The 21,526-nt window shown below is 38.0% G+C and overlaps 1 protein-coding gene across 3 annotated transcripts in view; it reads right to left on the bottom strand.

Moving 5' to 3' along the window:
• arhgef28a (Rho guanine nucleotide exchange factor (GEF) 28a) overlaps positions 1 to 21,526 on the bottom strand; it is a 156,080-nt gene that overhangs the window by 100,922 nt on the left and 33,632 nt on the right. For 2 of the 3 annotated variants that reach the window (XM_061966516.1, XM_061966515.1), the window contains exons 4-8: positions 16,915 to 16,967; positions 16,795 to 16,861; positions 5,647 to 5,744; positions 4,568 to 4,728; positions 4,276 to 4,490 (exon numbers count right to left, since the gene is read on the bottom strand). In XM_061966516.1, the coding sequence (XP_061822500.1) occupies positions 4,276 to 4,490; positions 4,568 to 4,728; positions 5,647 to 5,744; positions 16,795 to 16,861; positions 16,915 to 16,967 (594 nt within the window). Of the gene's footprint in view, positions 1 to 4,064; positions 4,152 to 4,275; positions 4,491 to 4,567; positions 4,729 to 5,646; positions 5,745 to 16,794; positions 16,862 to 16,914; positions 16,968 to 21,526 lie in introns of all 3 variants that reach the window. The other variant, XM_061966514.1, reaches the window with a different exon arrangement.

Raw genomic sequence — 21,526 nt, forward strand, 5'->3', positions numbered from 1 at the left:
CGTAGGTGAGGCTAGGGATGGGTATTGAACTGATACGGTACAAATTCCCGGTATCTGGGAATCAATACCGGTACCAATTCTCGGTACTTTTGTGTTAATAAATATTACATGTTTTTGATAGTAAAAACTGATTATTTTATTGCGACATTTAAAAATGAGTCGATGATGTTGTTTAATTGAGATGTCCGATAATGGCTTTTTTTGCCGATATTCCAATATTACCGATTCCAATATCAACTGATACCGATATATACAGTCGTGGAATTAACACATTATTATGCCTAATTTTGTTGTGATTCCCTGCTGGATGCATTAAACAATGTAACAAGGTTTTCCAAAATAAATCAACTCAAGTTATGGCAAAAAAATGCCAACATGGCACTGCCATATTTATTATTATTGAAGTCACAAAGTGCATTATTTTTTTTTAACATGCCTCAAAACAGCAGCTTGGAATTTGGGACATGCTCTCCCTGAGAGAGCATGAGGAGGTTGAGGTGGGCGGGGTTGAGGGGGCGGGGTTGAGGTGGTAGCGTCCCGGACGAGTTAGTGCTGCAAGGGGTTCTGGGTACTTGTTCTGTTGTGTTTATGTTGTGTTACGGTGCGGATGTTCTCCCGAAATGTGTTTGTCTTTCTTGTTTGGTGTGGGTTCACAGTGTGGCGCATATTTGTAACAGTGTTAAAGTTGTTTATACGGCCACCCTCAGTGTGACCAGTATGCTTTGCATTCACTTGTGTGTGTGAAAAGCCGTAGATATTATGTGATTGGGCCGGCACGCAAAGGCAGTGCCTTTAAGGTTTATTGGCGCTCTGTACTTCTCCCTACGTCCGTGTACCACTTCGTACAACGGCGTTTTAAAAAGTCATAAATTTTACTTTTTGACACCGATACCGATAATTTCCGATTTTACATTTTAAAGCATTTATCGGCCGATAATATCGGCAGTTCGATATTATCGGACATCTCTATTGTTTAATGATCACATTTCTGAGTTTCAGTTACAGTTGCAAGTCTGAGACGTTAGATGGCAGTAGTGTATGGATTAGTGTTTGCTAAATCTAGTCTTTTGTTGCGTCCAAAAAAAGTGTTAATACTGTAAGTATTGTACTTGTTATGCACCAGACGTTTGATTGTAACGCGCATCTTAGTTGTAGTTTTCATTAGCAAATCCGGAGGTGTTGAAATCACCCTGTAAAACCGCTAATGCTAATCAGTAGCATGTCAATAGCAAAGCCAGTGTGTACTAGCATCAAGCTAGTAGCATTTTTTTTTTTTGTCAGTTGCTTTGTTGGCATTGAAAATTGCAACATTACATACAGGTAGTTTGGCTGAGTCTGCTCTCAGTGCTGCTGGAGTGATCGTTAAAGTGTAAAGTGTAAAGGTACTGTAACGTGGCATCATTAGATTTTACGTGAATCTGTGGCCGGCAGAAGCAGCGGGATTCGGGCAGTACTTTTTTTTGTCGGAGTTGATGATGTATAATTAGAATTTATTTTATAGTATCCACTAAGTTCAGTGAGCAGGTTTTGTTATGTGTGACCGTGTTTTGTGTTGGTTGGATTTTTGTTGTCGTTTTTTTTTGCACCATGACTAGGGAAAGTTGTTTGTATTAGTTCATATGAGTAATGCTGCGTATTGTTACATTCTGAGCATAATAAATGTAATTTACTTGAAAAAAATAATAAAAAAATAATTAGAATTTTGTATCAGCACCAATTTATTCACCAACAGTTTGTTTATGCTCCAGCAATTACTTTTTTTAATAAATAATAAATCCTACTTTGCGAACATTTATTCATCATGGTCAGGCCCGGAACCAATTAACAGGCATAAACGAGATATTAGTGCAGCGCTTCTCTATTATTTTCTGTTACGCCCTCCCCCCGACTCTCCGCCGCGACTATAAATAACAGTATAAAATTGTTATAAGTACACCTCTGCATAACATTGTATCCTTAACATTAAAGAGAAAAAAAAAAAAATATATATATATATATATAGATTAACTTACAACAAATAAGTTTATTAATATTATTTTAGTCTGTAACATATTTAAAGTGCATAAATTTTCCTGAAAAAAAAAGTAATCCTTATTTAAACAAAACATTTTTTTTGACCGACTTAAATCATTTGATACTGAAAAATACAATTTAAAACACTCAACAATTTGCAATAAATTCAGACTGATCAGCAACATTAACTCGAAAGCACAACATATAAAACAATTGGAGTTGATTTTTATTTATTTTTGTCACTAAAATAAAGTAATCAGGATTAATGGCGACACTCAGCACATTTTGTAGTGCTCAGCTTTTCGAAGCTGGGTTTAAAGCAGGGGTGCTCACACTTTTTCTGCAGGCGAGCTACTTTTCAATTGATCAAGTCGTGGGGATCTACCTCATTCATATATATAATTTATATTTACTTATTTATGAAATATATGTTTTTGTTAACAAGTTAAAGGTGTTTAATGATAATGCAAGCATGTTTAACACATATAGTTAATATTGTTAATACATTAAAGGTGTTTAATGATAATACAAGTATGTTTAATACATATAGTTAATATTGTTAACAAGTTAAAGGTGTTTAAAGATAATGCAAGCATGTTTAACACATATAGTTAATATTGTTAACAAGTTAAAGGTGGTTAAAAATAATACAAGCATGTTTAACACAAATAGTTAATATTGTTAACAACTTAAAGGTGGTTAAAGATAAAACAAGCATGTTTAACACATATAGTTAATATTGTTAACAACTTAAAGGTGGTTAAAGATAATACAAGCATGTTTAACACATAGTTAATATTGTTAACAACTTAAAGGTGGTTAAAGATAATACAAGCATGTTTAACACATATAGTTAATATTGTTAATAAGTTAAAGGTGGTTAAAGATAATACAAGCATGTTTAATACATATAGATTCCTTTCTTTCATGAAGACAAGAATATAAGTTGGTGTATTACCTGATTGTGATGATTTGCATTGATTGGAATCAGACAGTGGTGATTATAACGTCCGCATTTTCGAATGGAGGAGAAAAAAAGTCCTCCTTTCTGTCCAATACCACATGAAAGTGGTTGGTTTTTGGCATCTTATTTGTCCAGCTTCCGTACTCCTTTGTATACACTTTACAAGAAATACAGTGTCGGCAAACTCCGTAGCTTGCTAGCTTGTGCACGCCAGCTTTCTGAGACTCTTATTTTGGTAGCGCAGGCAGGATGAAGCAGAGCTTTTATTGTGCAACTGTGCAGTCGGTCTTTGGAGTTTTGACGACAGGTACGGCGCCAGAGTCTGTTGAAATAAAGTGTTTCTCGCCTTCCAGTCGGTAATTTTAATGAGCTGGCAGCAGCCAGCGTCATCTCAGAAGACCCTCGGGTGCCGTGAATGTCAATCAAGTGACGAAAGTGACGTCATAGTGAAGATTTATGATCGCTCATTTTTAGGACTATTTTTTTAATGCCTGGCTGGTGATCGACTGACACACCCTCCGAGATCAACCGGTAGATCGCGATCGTCGTAATGAGCACCCCTGGTTTAAAGCATGATACTGATAGTGTGTCCCCCGGGGTCACATGCGCATCGCACCGCAACCCCACGGGGGGGCCCCCACTGCTAAAGAGGAACAGTATAATTTGTGCTGATGTGGAAAATTTGGGCCGCGAAGTCAAAATGGTTAGAAAACAGCTAAAAAAAAGTGTTTCTCAGCTGTGCTTTTTTTGGGCCGCAGTGGTATTTAGTTGTAATACACTTTTAGTTTTGATCAATTATGTATCTTGGGTGTGCAAAATAACTATTTTAACATTATTAAAACACACATTTTTAAGCGTTGAACCAAATACGAGGACTAAAACTGAGTACCGTGGAAGCCAGTGTGGGCAAGTCCTGTCAGGGTCACAGCAGGAAGGGGCTAGGAACACGTTTGTGGTAAAAAAAAATGTCATTTAAAGCGTCCTGTCACTGGCACATTCAAGTTACACTCGCACAAATAAAAGCTCTGACGCGGACATGCTAGCAAAGCAGAGCCTGGCGTGGCTCCGAGGGCGGTCCAGTACTTACTAGAAGGGTGCAGCAGGGACAGAGACTTAGACAGAGAGAGGGCCTGAAGGAGAGATCGACTGTGGCTGACGCCGTGAGATGGCACATCTACAGGACAGGACACGCACCGCACACACACATCAATCGCACACACTCGCCTGAGCGCTCTTAGAAGGCGGGTTAGTTTGTAAAAAGTTGGCCTGAAGGGAGAAAAGAGTGATGAGGTACTGACCCGTGCTGCAAGCGTGTCCATCCTGGACGAAGCGGGAAGGACGCAGGCCGACTTTGGAGTACGAATAGGAGCGCAGCCGCACGTTTGTTACTTTGGAGGCGGGGACAGGCGCTGAGGAGGCGGAGAGGCTGCGAGTGCAACCAAGGTCGGGGGCGGGGCTAGTCCTCTCTGCGCCGTCGTCCTCGCTGTCCAGCTCCAGGGACACGTGGCTGGGACTGCGGCGACACAAAGACTGCGTTAGTGTAAAGACAAGCTTGGTCGCTCGCCGCTGATGGGACGGAGCGTTATAGACCTGAGGATGGAGGCGTCCATGAGAGGGTCCGTGGCGAGCACCGGTGGCGGTGTATCCGTGGCAACCAGGAGGTCATCCGTGTCCGAAACGGCGGCGGCATCGGTCTCGGTGCTGTCACTCGTCACGCCGCTGATGCCGCACTCGGGGTCCACATCGCCGACCTGGGCCAAAGACAAATCAGGTGAAAATCAAGGACACAGAAGTGATCTGTTCCAGGGTCAAACTCCCTCTATCTTAAAACCTCTAAAGGCTTAGTTGCCACATGCGTGGACAGCACCTTTTAGCTCTTATTTCCAAAATTGTGTACACTACTGAATTGGGGCCTTATGGCCACTTATGTGGACACTTATACTGCCATCTGGTGGTGTCAGAAGGGTATAACATACAATGGAATTGGAAAAAAAAAAGTGTAAAAACAAGAATTAGCATGTCACTAAACATGAAGTACACGTTTGTGTACTTATGGACTAAGTACATCATATCAAAAGGTGATTCTTAGTTTGTATTCTAATTAGGGTCCAATAAGCCCAAACAGCAAAGGGAAATTAAGAAAAAAGCATGTAAACAAACAGCTTGGGCCTTAAGAGGTTAAAATAAAGATTCTTCAACATCTCCAGAATGATTAATGTAAAAAAAAATGCAAGTGGAATAATGCTTGTTTTCAGAATAAAATACTTATTTATATCTTAAAAATCCTGCTAATTTCTAAATTTATAGTCTTAATTTAGGATGTCTTGTCAAGTAAAATCTGCCAATGCAGCGAGTTGATTTCACTAGTTTTTAGTATTTTTTAATTTTTCCATCCATCCATTTTCTACCGCTTGTCCCTTTTGGAGTCGCGGGGGGTCGCTGGAGCCTATCTCAGCTTTTATTTTTATCTTAGCTTTTTTTTTTTTTGCAATGTCCACACCTCTGCGTATAATGTGATACCTTTTTTTCCAAAGGGAAATTAAGAAAAAAGCATGTAAACAAACAGCTTGGGCCTTAAGAGGTTAAAACCGCCAGTGTTTCAAGTCACGTTTTACCATCCTCAACTGTCATAAAGTTTCGAATAAAAGTTACTTTTGATGGTAGCGAACCTGTGTCACGTCGCTGCTGCAGTCGTTCATGGAAGGTGCAGGTACCGTTGCATTCTGGGAGAACTGGACACCCTGAGACTGCATGTGTGCCCGGTTTACTGGAATAAAAAAAAAATCGCAGACTTTGAAATTGTGCAGTTGTTTTAACAAAAACGTATGAGTATTACCTTTAAAACAAAATAAACAGAGTCAAGGTATCTCAAAATAAGAAGCCTCAGCAAGTTAGCTTAGCATGTAAAAAACACAAAATGTAGCTTGACATTTTGGTCAAGTAACACAACCAACCGAAATATGAAACTTTCTAGTTAGGTTAACACAGTAAACACTAGAAACGTGCGTGTTTTGTATTGTTTAAACCTTGAATCAGCTTGTAGCAACTTAGCTTAGCATGTTGAAAACAAAGAAAGTAGCTAGGTTTTGTCCCAAGGTCGCACAACGACCCGAAATATGACATTTCAGAAACGAGCCGGATAGCTTAACATGCCATAAACCCTGAAAACTTGTGTGTTTAGTATTGTTTAGATCTAAGGCTTCACACCATCTTGAATACAAAGCCTTAGCTTGCGGCAAGTTAGCGTAGCATGTCAAAAACACAAAATGTAGCTTGACTTTGTGGTCAGGTAACACAACCAGCCAAAATATGAAACTTTCTAGTTAGGTTAACACAGTAAACACTAGAAACGTGCGTGTTTTGTATTGTTTAAACCTTGAATCAGCTTGTAGCAACTTAGCATAGCATGTTGAAAACAAAGAAAGTTGCTAGATTTTGTCCCCAGGTCGCACAACAACCCGAAATATGACATTTCAGAAACGAGCCGCTTAGCTTAACATGCCATAAACCCTGAAAACTTGTGTGTTTGGTATTGTTTAGATCTAAGGCTTCACACCATCTTGAATACAAAGCCTTAGCTTGCAGCAAGTTAGCTTAGCATGTCAGAAACACAAAATATAGCCAGACTTTGTGGTCTGGTAGAACAACCACCCAAAATATGAAACTTTCTAGTTCGGTTAACACAGTAAACACTACAAACGTGCGTGTTTTGTATTGTCTAAACCTTGAATCAGCTTGTAGCAACTTAGCCTAGCATGTTGAAAACAAAGAAAATAGCTAGATTTTGTCCCCAGGTCGTACAACGACCCGAAATATGACATTTCAGAAACAAGACGGTTAGCTTAACACGCCATAAACACTGAAAACTTGTGTGTTCAGTATTGTTTAGTGTTTAGATCTAAGGCTTCACACCATCTTGAATACAAAGCCTTAGCTTGTAGCAAGTTAGCTTAGCATGCAGAGGTGGGTAGCAACGCGCTACATTTACTCCGTTACATCTACTTGAGTAACTTTTGGGATAAATTGTACTTCTAAGAGTAGTTTTAATGCAACTTACTTTTACTTTTACTTGAGTATATTTATAGAGAAGAAACGCTACTTTTACTCCGCTACTTTTATCTACATTCAGCTCGCTACTCGCTACTCATTTTAATCGATCTGTTAATGCACACTTTGTTTGTTTTGGTCTGTCATAGTGCCTGCGTTTCAACAAATACAGTCACTGGTGACGTTCACTCCGTTCCACCAATCAGATGCAGTCACTGGTGACGTTGGACCAATCAAACAGAGCCAGGCGGTCACATGACCTGACTTAAACAAGTTGAAAAACTTATTGGGGTGTTACCATTTAGTGGTCAATTGTACGGAATATGTACTGTACTGTGCAATCTACTAATACAAGTTTCAATCAATCAATCAATCAAAAGTGTGAAGGAAAAAAGACACTTTTTTATTTCAAACGTACATCCCGTCACAAGCCTAAAGACTGACTGCACAGTTCCTGTCTTCACAATAAAAGTGCCGCTCCATCGCTCAAAATAAGAGTCTCCGAAAGCCAGCGCAAACAAGCTAGCAAGCTACGGAGTTTGCCGCCAATGTATTTCTTGTAAAGTGTGTGAAAACGAATATGGAAGCTGGACAAATAAGATACCAAAAACCAACCACTTTCATGTGGTATTAGACAGAAAGGAGGAACTTTTTTTCTCCTGCATTTGAAAACGTGGACGCTATCAGCACTACTGTCTGATTACAGTCAATGCAAGTAATCAGAATCAGGTAATACACCAACTTATATTCTTGTCTTCATGAAAGAAAGGAATCTATATGTGTTAAACATGCATGTATATTCATTAAAACACCTTTAACATGTAAACAAAAACGGCAAAATAAATAAATATAAATGATATACTGTATATATCAATGTATGTGTATATATGTATATATATATATATATATATATATATATATATATATATATATATATATATATATATATATATATATATATATGATATGTGTGTGTATGTTACTCATCAGTTACTCAGTACTTGAGTAATTTTTTCACAACATACTTTTTACTTTTACTCAAGTAAATATTTGGGTGACTACTCATTACTTTTACTTGAGTAATACATCTCTAAAGTAACAGTACTCTTACTTGAGTACAATTTCTGGCTACTCTACCCACCTCTGTTAGCATGTCAGAAACACAAAATATAGCTAGACTTTGTGGTCTGGTAGAACAACCACCCAAAATATGAAACTTTCTAGTTAGGTTAACACAGTAAACACTAGAAACGTGCGTGTTTTGTATTGTTTAAACCTTGAATCAGCTTGTAGCAACTTAGCTTAGTATGTTGAAAACAAAGAAAGTAGCTAGGTTTTGTCCCAAGGTCGCACAACCACCCGAAATATGACATTTCAGAAACGAGCCGGATAGCTTAACACACCATAAACACTGAAAACTTGTGTGTTTAGTATTGTTTAGATCTAAGGCTTCACACCATATGAAGCCTTAGCTTGTAGCAAGTTAGCTTAGCATGTCAAAAACACAAAATGTAGCTAGACTTTGTGGTCCGGTCACACAACCACCCAAAATATGAAACTTCAAATACCATTTAGGTTAACACAGTAAACACTGGGAACATGCCTTTTTTTTTGTATTGTTTACATCTTAAATTAGCTTCTAGCGAGTTAGCTGAGCATTTTGAATACCAATAAAAATAGCTAGGCTTTGTCGTCAGGTAGCACAACCACCCGAAATATGACAAACCAGAAACGAGACGGTTAGCGTAACACGCCATAAACACTGAAAACGTGTGAGTTTAGTATTGTTTAGTGAATATAAATAATAAATAATGATAAATGGGTTGTACTTGTATAGCGCTTTTCTACCTTCAAGGTACTCAAAGCGCTTTGACACTACTTCCACATTTACCCATTCACACACACATTCACACACTGATGGAGGGAGCTGCCATGCAAGGCGCTAACCAGCACCCATCAGGAGCAAGGCTGAAGTGTCTTGCTCAGGACACAACGGACATGACGAGGTTGGCACTAGGTGGGGATTGAACCAGGGACTGTCGGGTTGCGCACGACCACTCTTCCACTGCGCCACGCCGTCCCTAATGAAGCCAGAGCTTGTAGAAAGTTAGCTTAGCATGTAGGAAAGGGTTAGTTAGGACATCAACCTATAGCTTATAATATCATTAGTGGTTTAAGGGCCTGCTGTCACTCACGGCTGCGTCATACACATGTACTGTACACACCCACAGCATGTCTACATACACCAAAAGAATCCAGAGAAGCAACTAACATTTTGCAGTCATGTTGTTGCTACTATAGGCTATTGGCAACAAGTAGAACTAATTCGTGTGTGTACATTTTATATGGTGACGCTTAAAGACGCTGGCACACATAGGTACTTACCTACGTACATATATACATACGCTCCCACATACAGTACATACATACACACGCACATGCACTGTACAAACATACATATACCCATACTGTACATACACAAGTACATATGCATATAATCACCTTTCATCAAACATATATTAACGTTGTTCCCCTAGGGCAGGGTTACCCAACCTTTTTTGAGCCAAAGCACTTTTTTTTTCCATTGAAAAAATGCGGAGGCACACCACCAGCAGAAAACATACAAAAATGAAACTCAGTAGCCGATGTTGACAATAAAAAGTCGTTCTCGCAATTGTTGGATATGACTTTAAACCATAACCAAGCATGCATCAATATAGCTCTTGTCTCAAAGTAGGTGTTTTAGTTCTTATTTTGGTGGCTTTTTCTCTTTTTTTGGTATTTCCCTGTAGCAGTTGCATGTCTTCCTTTGAGCGATATTTCCCGCATCTACTTTGTTTTAACAATCAGGAATATTTCAGTAGTTTTTATCCTTCTTTGTGGGGACATTGGTGATTGTCATGTCATGTTCAGATGTACATTGTGGACGCCGTCTTTGCTCCATAGTAAGTCTTTGCTGTCGTCCAGCATTCTGTTTTTTTCCCCCTTTGTAGCCAGTTCAGTTTTAGTTTCTCTTCTGCATAGCCTTCCCTAAGCTTCAATGCCTTTTCTTAGGGGCACTCACCTTTTGTTTATTTTTGCTTTAAGCATTAGACACCTTTTTACCTGCCACCCGCTGTTTCCGACATCTACAAAGCAATTAGCTACCTGCTGCCACTTACTGATATGAAAGAGTATTACACGGTTACTCTGCCGAGCTCGAGACAACAACACATCATTTGCAGACAATAATTACTGGTTTGCAAAAAATATTTTTAACCAAAATAGGTGAAATTAGATCATCTTCCACGGCACACCAGACTGTATCTCACGGCACACTAGGGTTGAAAAACAATGCTATAGGGGAAACTGGCTAAGACACAGCACACTGATAAAGCTTGACCTATTATTACTATAACAATCTACAAGGTTAATACATTTTGCTTCTCTTTCTTACCCTCCATTTATCTGCTTTATTTTGTAATTCAAGTTATCATTACATATACCGTATTTTCCAGACCATAGGGCGCACCGGATTATTAGGCACACTGCCGATGAATGGTCTATTTTTTAATCTTTTTTCATATATTAGGCGCACCGGATTATAAGGCGCATTAAAGGAGTCATATTATTATTATTTTTTCTAAATGGAAAACACTTCCTTGTGGTCTACATAACATGTCATGGTGGTTCTTTGCTCAAAATGTTGCATTGATGATGTTTTACAGATCATCTTCAAGCCGCTTTCTGACAGTCGCTTCCGGATGCGACGTTTTGTGGGCGGTTTTATTTACGTGGCTCACCTTCGGCAGCGTCTTCTCCCCGTCATCTTTGTTGTAGCAGTGTAGCGTGCAAGGACGAGAGTGGAATAAGTGTCAAAAGATGGAGCTAACTGTTTTAATGACATTCAGACTTGACTTCAATCAATAACGGAGCAGCATCTCCTCATCCGGAAACAACACACAGGAAATGTGTCCCGTGAAAAAGCGTCCGACCGGAACTCTCTAATAACTAAAGTTCCTTGGGTGAATAATGTAAACTCACTACACCGGTATGTTTTAGCGCTTTGATGGCGAGTTTACTGGCAGATATAAGTAAGAACTTTACACTACTTTATATTAGAACTGGCAACAGCGGAGGATGAATGTCCCATAACAAGAAGATAAAGAAAAAGAAGAAGCTTATTGACTACGGCATCGGTGCACACGCGCGGAATTTTTCAGGACTTATGCAGATCCCAAATACAGATCAGCAGGTACCAGAAGGTAAGAAAAGTTGGTTTTGCATAATATTGCGAAACAAAACGGCAGATAATATGTCTTACCTTATACACACACCATAATAATACTCGTATGTTTAATGCGCCGACAATCCATCAAGCGGTGTGGCTTCATAGCTTACCAAAGTCGTACTTGCTCGTAATTGCTTTGAAGTGGGTAAGCTCAACCAAACATATTCTTTACATTAGGCGCACCGGGTTATAAGGCACACTGTCGAGTTTTGAAGAAAAAAAAAAGGATTTTAAGTGCGCCTTATAGTCCAGAAAATACAGTGCGTTGTGGAATGAGTTATTTACACAGAAATAATCTGTAAATGTTTTTTTTAGATACCTTAATTGTTTCCAAATGATGTCTAACACGGCAGTAAAACAGCTGATCAAACAAAACAGAAGTCGTAGTCATGAACCAAGTAGCTGCGGAAGCCAACTCTCCAATCAGCCAAACAGAATCAATACCTCCACGGTGATGTTTTGGTGATTTCACTGAGTAATTTGTGAAACTGAAACAATACAATAATCAATCAATCAATTCCTTTATTGTCATTGTCATAATAACACTTAAGTCATACATGAACAACGAGATTTTGTTGAAGTTAATAATACTAACACGGACCCTCGTAAATGCGTTAGCATATTAGCTAATGCTAACGACGCCAGCTTCATTACATTACGGAAACAAAACACAGGAAATGTGTCCCGTGAAAAACCGTCTGACCGGAACTCTCTAAAACTAAAGTTTCTTGGGTGAATAATGTAAACTCACTACACCGGTATGTTTTAGTGCTTTCATGGAGAGTTTACTGACAGATATAAGTAACAACTTTACACTACTTTATATTAGAAATGGCAACAGTGGAGGATGAATGTCCTATAACAAAAAGATAGAAAAAGAAGAAGCTTATTGACTACGGTGTCGGTGCGGATGCGCGCAATTTTTCAGGACTTATACAGATCCCAAATACAGATCAGCAGGTACCAGAAGGTAAGAAAAGTTGCTTTTGCATAATATTGCGAAACAAAACGCCAGATAATATGTCTTACCTTATACACACACCATAATAATACTCCTATGTTTATTGCGCAGACAATCCTTCAAGCGGTGCGACTTCATAGCTTACCAAAGTCGTACTAAAAAATGTTGATAGATTTTTGAGCGCCGTGTGTAATGTTGTATATTTTCAATGGAACATATAAAATGTTGTTGTTTACTTGAGTCATATTGCCGTCATAGTGCAGTCTACACGTATCTATTATGATTGACCGTCATCTACTGTTCACACTTATCATTACACCATGTACCAAATAAAATAGCTTTGAGGTGGGTAAGCTCAACCAAACTTACTCCTTACATTAGGCGCACCAGGTTATAAGGCGCACTGTCGAGTTTTGAGGGGGAAAAAAGAATTTTAAGTGCACCTTATAGTCCGGAAAATATGGTATGTATCGTTGCATTTGAAACAATTGTATTGTTGATAATAGAGGTAATTATTGTTATCATTCATTATCAATAGTGTTATTTGTATTGCTCCATTTGCAGTGATTTAATGCTCATTGTCATGTCTGTGTTGTTTACTTCACTAACTGCTTCTCTGCTATCACTTTTACTATCATATTTGTACATATCCTATTTGCTGATGTTGCTCTGTTGTTGTCTTTGTCTTATCCTCCTCTTGTCCCTGCAATTTCCCCCACATGCTCCGGTTCGGCTGCACCAAACATTAATATAAATCCATTTAATGAAGTCAAATACGAATAAGGCAACAAGAGAAGTATTCCACACTCAGGATTGAAAACAAAGTCTCCCTACTAACCCACCAGTGCCTCCATGGAAATGCCCCCCTCTACCTCAAAGAACTATCCATCCATCCATCCATTTTTTACCGCTTATTCCCTTTGGGGTCGCGGGGGGTGCTGGAGCCTATCTCAGCTACTCACCCCCAAATCCTCCACTCGACTCCGGACAGGCTAACCTCCTCCAACCTCCGAGGACAAAGCTACAAACAATGGGAGACCGGGCTTTCTGCTCCGCCGCTCCCAGTCTGTGGATAGCTCTCCCTGACCACCTGAGGGCACCACAGACTGTGGATGCTTTAAAAAAAAAGCTTAAAAACCCTTCTTTTTAAAAAAGCCTTTTTTTTTTTTTTTTTTTAGATATATGCATACTAATTCTAGCTATTTGGCTGTTCTAGTTTTTATTTTTATTTATTTTTTATTATCTTTTTATTTTTTTATTTTTTTAATACACTGTAGCACTTTGAGGTTGTTTACTCAATATAAAGTGCTTTTTACAAATAAAATCTATTATTATTATTATTATTCTCTTTTGTAAAGTAAATCTGTACAGCAGATATGGGCATCTACATCAACTATATGATTTGCCACAGTGGCTGGACAGGCCAAAAATAAAAAATAAAAAGGAAAAGGACGCTGTATAATGCTTACAACACTTTCAAAAGTTAGCGCCCTCTAGCCAGCCGAGTAAGGTCAACAAACAGTCACTTTAAACACTTAAAACTTCTCCATCTTGAATTTAAAACCTCAGCTTGTAACAGTTTAGCATGTCATAAACACAGGAAACAGCTGGCATATAATGGAAGCTATCATATCATACCCAAAAATGTAAACCAACTTGGATAAAAGGTCCCACATCCTTGCTGAACGTGAAGCCTCGACTTGTAGAATTTTAGGGTAGCATGTCATAAACACAGGAAACAGTTAGCCTTTGTCGCAATTAGGTAACAGCCATCCAAAGGAAAACACTTCGGATAATAACCAGTTAACACACCACAAAGAGCTGGAATATTTTTGATTTTGACGAATACATTTTTACAACCATCTTGAATTTGAAGCATTAGCTTGTAGAATTTTAGCATAGCATGTCATAAACACAGAAAACAGCTAGGCTTTGTCAAAAGGTAACACAACCATCCAAAGGAAAATGTTTCAGATAAGAGGCAATCAACACACCACAAAATCTGGACAATTTTACATTTTGACAAATTGTGACAACCATCTTGAATTTGAAGCACTAGCTTTTAGAATTTTAGCATAGCATGTCATAAACACAGGAAAAAGCTAGGCTTTGTCACAAGGTAACACAATCATCCAAACGAAAATTTTTCAGATAAGGGGCAATTAACACACCACAAAATCTGGAAAATGTTACATTTTGACACATTGTGACAACCTTCTTGAATTTGAAGCATTAGCATGTAAAATTTTAGCATAGCATGTCATAAACACAGAAAACTGCTAGCCTTTGTCAAAAGGTAACACAACCATCCAAAGGAAAATGTTTCAGATAAGAGGCAATTAAAACACCGCAAAATCTGGAAAATGTTATATTTTGACACATTGTAACAACCTTCTTGAATTTGAAGCATTAGCTTGTAGAATTTTAGCGTAGCATGTCATAAACACAGGAAACAGCTCGGCTTTGTCACAAGGTAACACAACCATCCAAAGGAAAATGTTTCAGATAAGAAGCAATTAACACACCACAAAATCTGGAAAATGTTACATTTTGACAAATTGTGACAAACATCTTGAATTTGAAGCATTAGCTTGTAGAATTTTAGCGTAGCATGTCATAAACACAGAAAACAGCTAGGTTTTGTCACAAGGTAACAGCCATTCAAATAAAAACGCTTCGGACACCAGCCAGTTAACACACCACAAAGTGCTGAAAAATTTTAGATTTCACCTAAAGAATTTTGACAACCATCTTGAATTTGATGAATCAGCGCGTAGAATTTTAGCGCAGCGTGTCATAAACACAGGAAAAGGCTAGGCTTTGTCAAAAGGTAACAACCATCCAAAGGAAAATGTTCAGATAAGAGACAATTAACACACCACAAAATTTGGAAAATGTTATATTTTGACACATTGTGACAACCTTCTTGAATTTGAAGCATTAGCTTGTAGAATTTTAGCGTAGCATGTCATAAACACAGGAAATAGCTAGGCTTTGTCACAAGGTAACACAACCATCCAAAGGAAAATGTTTCAGATAGGAGGCAATTAACACACCACAAAATCTGGAAAATGTTATATTTTGACACATTGTGACAACCTTCTTGAATTTGAAGCATTAGCTTGTAGAATTTTAGCGTAGCATGTCATGAACACAGAAAACAGCTAGGCTTTGTCAAAAGGTAACACAACCATCCAAAGGAAAATGTTTCAGATAAGAGACAATTAACACACCACAAAATCTGGAAAATGTTACATTTTGACAAATTGTGACAACCATCTTGAATTTGAAGCATTAGCTTGTAAAATTTTAGCGTAGCATGTCATAAACACAGAAAACAGCTAGGCTTTGTCACAAGGTAACACAACCATTCAAAGGAAAATGTCTCAGATAAGAGACATTTAACACACCACAAAATCTAGAAAATTTTACATTTTGACAAATTGTGACAACCTTCTTGAATTTGAAGCATTAGCTTGTAGAATTTTAGCGTAGCATGTCATAAACGTGGAAAACTGCTAGCCTTTGTCAAAAGGTAACGCAACCATCCAAAGAAAAATGTTTCAGATAAGAGACAATTAACACACCACAAAATCTGGAAAATGTTATATTTTGACACATTGTGACAACCTTCTTGATTTTGAAGCATTAGCTTGTAGAATTTTAGCGTAGCATGTCATAAACACAGGAAACAGCTAGGCTTTGTCACAAGGTAACAGCCATTCTAATGAAAACGCTTCGGATAGCAGCCACAAAGTGCTGAAAAATGTTAAGATTTCACCTAAAGAATTTTGACAACCGTCTTGAATTTGATGAATCAGCGCGTAGAATTTTAGCGTAGCATGTCATAAACACGGGAAACAGCTCGGCTTTGACCACATGGATTATGTTTAGAGTAGAAAATGAGCTCCCTTGATGAGATGAACCACTTTCTGCTCTCATGAAGGGAAATCCTGGGCACCAGGAAGGCATTTCCTCTTTATTGTACCCACTCCTGCGCACACTCACAAACCGGTTGACCTGCAGTATTTGTACTCATCCCCGGCATGTCTGCGTGGTTAAAATCTCTCCGCTCAGTCAACGTCGACAAAGTTTGACAGAATAATTGACTTTAGTGAGCCGCGCTCGTGAAGAACGCTCGAGACGTTTGAGACGCTTCCAGGCACAGATGAGGAATTTTAGCTTTAACGCGAGCTCGGGAAAAGCTATCAATTTTTTACAGGAAGAAATCTGAAAGACCGTAACCGAGGCGACGGCCCAAACATCCCTCCATCTCCCCACGGACCAACTTTTACTGGTGCTTTTCCGGGACCAAAATGTAAACTCTTGCGAGAGCTTGTTAAAGCCAGTGCTCGACTTTTTGACTGACGGACGGAGGGGAGGACCGGGAACAAGTCGGACCCCATTCCTAAACGGACTCGTGCGTCATTGCTGCAACACGTCTTCAAAAATACATTTTGTTTCAATAAAGCTTCGTCCGATGGCACAATGTGGTCGCAGATAGCCTCAATGGTAAAACAAGGACTTAAAAGGACATACCACATGAAGACCAGGGCTGCTCTTCTTCTTCATCATCATCACAGATGACTCGATGCTCTTCAAAAACCTAAAACCACTTTTTTTAATTGAAGTTTCCTTAATAATAACACAACAACTCACCTGTGAAGTGTCCACCGGAACCGTCTCCTGTCCTGTCAGCTCCTCGCCAACTCCTGAGCGAAAAAAACAAACAAATATTTCACCCCAGAACGTGACTTACTCGCTAACCAACACACTCCTCCTCCTCCTGTCGTCTGTTTTTCGATCCAGAAAGGAAAAGAACACGTCCTCCCCCCACCGAGAGGGCTCGGAGGAGACGATTGGCGCAGTCCAGACAGAACGAAGGTCAATACGGAGGCACACTTCCTGCTCGGGCTCTTTTAGTCAATAGAGCCATCTGGCATCGCTATGGAAACTGAGAAGAGCGGCTCCAGGTGATGACAAGATGACGGGTCACTGCGTGCTAAGATCTTGTAGTCATTTATTAAAGTCTGCCTAAAATTGTTTTGAAATTACTTCTTTTTTTAATTTTTTTTAAGACTCGCACAATTTTGCAAACTTTGTGAAAACGTAGCAGTAACTGCACTGCAAAAACTGAAATCTAAGTAAGATTAAATATCTCAAATAAGGTGTGATATTTGCTTATTTTCTGTCTGATAAGATCATTCTTCTCACGAAGCAGATTTTATGTTAGAGTGTTTTACTTGTTTTGGTCCTAAATGCAGGCATGTGATTTGACCACAATGAAAAAGACTGAAAAAATTTCCAGGGGTCCAGTCTGGACCTGGCTGGACCTGGTCCAGCCAAGCTCCTGGTTTTTCACCAATTTAACATGCTAAAATGAACAAAGACAGCACCATTTGAAGAAAATATTTTAGTGTTTAAAGACATGAAAACATCATTAATAGAACATACCTTGCTTCAAGTTGTTTCATATGTTTTTGGCGTTTCGCATGTACTTCCAAAGCCTTGAAACCTCGTGATCCATAGTCAATATTATCATATACTTGCCAACCCTCCCGGATTTTCCGGGAGACTCCCGAAATTCAGCGCCTCTCCCGAAAACCTCCCGGGACAAATTTTCTCCCGAAAATCTCCCGAAATTCAGGCGGACTCAGGTTCTCATGGACCCACAACATAAACAGCATACCTGCCCAATGACGTTATAACTGTAGAATGATCGAGGCCGAGTTCTTGGTTTCTTATGTGGGTTTATTATTAGGCAGTTTCATTAACGTCCTCCCAGCGTGGCAACAACACACAACAACAGCAGTCACGTTTTTGTATACCGTAAAGCAGTTCGTCTGCCGTAAACAGCAATGTTGTGACACTCTTAAACAGGACAATACTGCCATCTAGTGCATTTGATGAAAGCACTTTTGTGCGTGCCACACAGAATGCATCATCGGAGGTGTTCAGCATGGTTCGAAAAATAGTGACAGAGAAGATGGACAATTCAACCCTTAACTCAACAATGAGTAGATGAGTGTTATGTGTATGTATATGTGTAAATAAATGAACACTGAAATTCAAGTATTTATTTTATATATATATATATATATATATATATATATATATATATATATAAAATAAAATAAATATATATATATATATATATATATATATATATATATATATAATAAAATACATATATATACGTATATATATATATATAGCTAGGATTCACTGAACGTCAAGTATTTCTTACATATATATATATATATATATATATATATATATATATATATATATATATATATATATATATATGTATGAAATACTTGACTTGGTGAATTCTAGCTGTAAATATACTCCTCCCCTTTTAGCCACGCCCCCAACCACGCCCCCGTCCCACCCCGACCACGCCCACCCCACCCACCTCCCGAAATCGGAGGTCTCAAGGTTGGCAAGTATGTATTATCATGACACCACGTGCACAAAACCTTTCCGGGACGATCGATTTTCCGGATAAAATCACCGAACAAAGTCGTAACTTCCTTCTTCCCAACAGTATCAGTGATTTCCCTTTCCATCCAGTCCCATCGAAACTTATTTTTGACATGTTTATCAATTTCTTTTACTCGTAAAGCGTCCTTTCTCTCGAGAACCGACATCGTTTACATATGGAAAATGGCGGTAATAACCATTATGAATGATGACGTTATTAACGTCATCATTCATAACAGATGTCCTGATTGGTCACAAGGAACATATCGACCAATCAACTACGGCGTAATATAAACTACGTCTCGAATCTTGATTTAGGGTCGGGAAAAAAAACGGAAAAACGGGAGATAATTTTTTTTTTCCCCCCGAGATTAAAAAAGACGGAATTCCGACTTTAGACGGAAAAATCACATGCCTGTAAATGATCTCAGTAAGATATTTCAGCTTGTTGCTGAGATTTGATGACCTATATTGAGTAAAACATGCTTGAAACTAGAATATCAACTGTTGCAAAGCTGTGTCATCAACACTCACAAGCAGAGATGTCCGATAATGGCTTTTTTACCGATATCCGATATTGTCCAACTCTTAATTACCGATTCCGATATCAACCGATACCAATACATACAGTCGTGGAATTAACACATTATTATGCCTAATTCTGTTGTGATGCCCCTCTGGATGCATTAAACATCAACTTAAAGTGCCCTCTTTGGGGATTGTAATAGAGATCCATCTGGATTCATGAACTTAATTCTAAACATTTCTTCACAAAAAAAAGAAATCTTTAACATCAATATTTATGGAACATGTCCACAAAAAACGTAGCTGTCAACACTGAATATTGCATTGTAGCATTGTTGCATTGTAATGAATGGAATAGCCTACTTGATTTGATGTTCAGTTTATGAACTTACATTCATATTTTGTTGAAGTATTATTCAATAAATATATTTATAAAGGATTTTTGAATTGTTGCTATTTTTAGAATATTTAAAAAAAAAATCTCACGTACCCCTTGGCATACCTTCAAGTACCCCCAGGGGTACGCGTACCCCCATTTGAGAACCACTGGTATATAGTATATAAATTGGTACAACGGTTTAACACGTGCACAAGGATATTTCACATGCCTTTACTGTGTATATAATTGAACTGTGTTTATGTTGTGTATAATGTGTATTTATAATATGTTGTACAAAAGACATTTCACAATTTTCGGAAGTTCATCTTGTACTTGACATTGTTTACGGGGTTAGGCGCAATAAGTGTTCAACTTCAGCCTAAACCCTTTCGGTCTGCAACATTTTCATTTTCAATCGATGAATGTACAACTGTTTGTTTATTTTGTTGACCATTGACCAAAATATGATTATAAATGATTATAAAAGCCGTAGATATTATGTGATTGGGCCGGCATGCAAAGGAAGTGCCTTTAAGGTTTATTGGCGCTCTGTACTTCTCCCTACGTCCGTGTACACAGCGCCGTTTTAAAAAGTCATAAATTTTACTTTTTGAAACTGATAATTTCCGATATTGCATTTTAAAGCATTTATCTGCCGATAATATCGGCAGTCCGATATTATCGGACATCCCTACTCACAAGTATAAAACTACTTTTTTAAAGTAATAATTTCTTACTTCAAGCATGAAAAAAAAATGCTGAGCGCATATCATTATGTCAAGATAATGGCACTAGCATTTACTTAATTTAAGAATATTTTTGGTCTCTTTTTTTTTTTTTTTTACCAAGAAAAGTGCACTTGTTATAAGTGAGAATATACTTATTTTAAGGTATTTTTTGGTTCATTGAGGTTAGCTAATTTTACTTGTTTTGGAAAGTCTTGACAAGCCGAATTTTCTTGTTCTATTGGCAGATAATTTTGCTTAGTTCAAATAAAATACCCCTAATTTTTTTTTTTTTCTTTTTCTTTGTTTTTGAACACTGACTTTTTGCAGTGTGGATGCAAGAGACCAAAACTCCCTGAGTGAAGTTGCCCCCCTTTATGATTGCAAATATTAAAATTAATTAAAAAAAATGTTTGTTTGTGCCACTTAGGTTTTTAAGTTATTCTAAAATACATTTTCTGACTGGTGACACCCCACCTTGTCAATATCTCCCTAAACTTGTCCCAATCGTTTAGCGTACGATTTTTGTCTCACTATTATATATATTTTTTATGTTATTAACGTTTTATTATTAATAACCAGCCCCATGGCAAAAAAACTATAATAGTTACAACAATTAACTTTTGCAGCACAAACGTAGCACAAATGTTTGGGTCAAGTTTGGGAAGATTTTGACATGGTTGGGGTACTTATTGTTAATAACATAAAAACTAAACATAAAAACTACAATAGTTAAAAAAATAAAATAAATAGCAGCACAAATGTAGCACAAACAAAAGCAACAAGTTTGGGGATATTTTGACATGGTTGGGATAGTGGTTATGAATCATAAAATGTTAATAACATAAAAACTAAACATAAATTCTATAATAGTTACAAGAAAATACCAGCACAAACCAGCACAAATGTAGCACAAACATAAGCAAAAAGTTTGAGGATATTTTGACATGGTCAAAATCTCCCCAAACTTATCGCATTTGTTTGTGCTACATTTGTGCTGGTTTGTCCTGCAATTTTTTGTTTTTGTAGCTATTATAGTTTTTATGTTAACATTTTATGATTCATAACCAGTACCCCAACCATGTCAAAATCTCCCTAAACTTGTCGCTTTTGTTTGTGCTACGTTTGTGATGGTTTGTGCTGCTTTTTAAATTTT

Source organism: Nerophis lumbriciformis, linkage group LG11, assembly GCF_033978685.3.
Source record: "Nerophis lumbriciformis linkage group LG11, RoL_Nlum_v2.1, whole genome shotgun sequence".
Taxonomy (NCBI): domain Eukaryota; kingdom Metazoa; phylum Chordata; class Actinopteri; order Syngnathiformes; family Syngnathidae; genus Nerophis; species Nerophis lumbriciformis.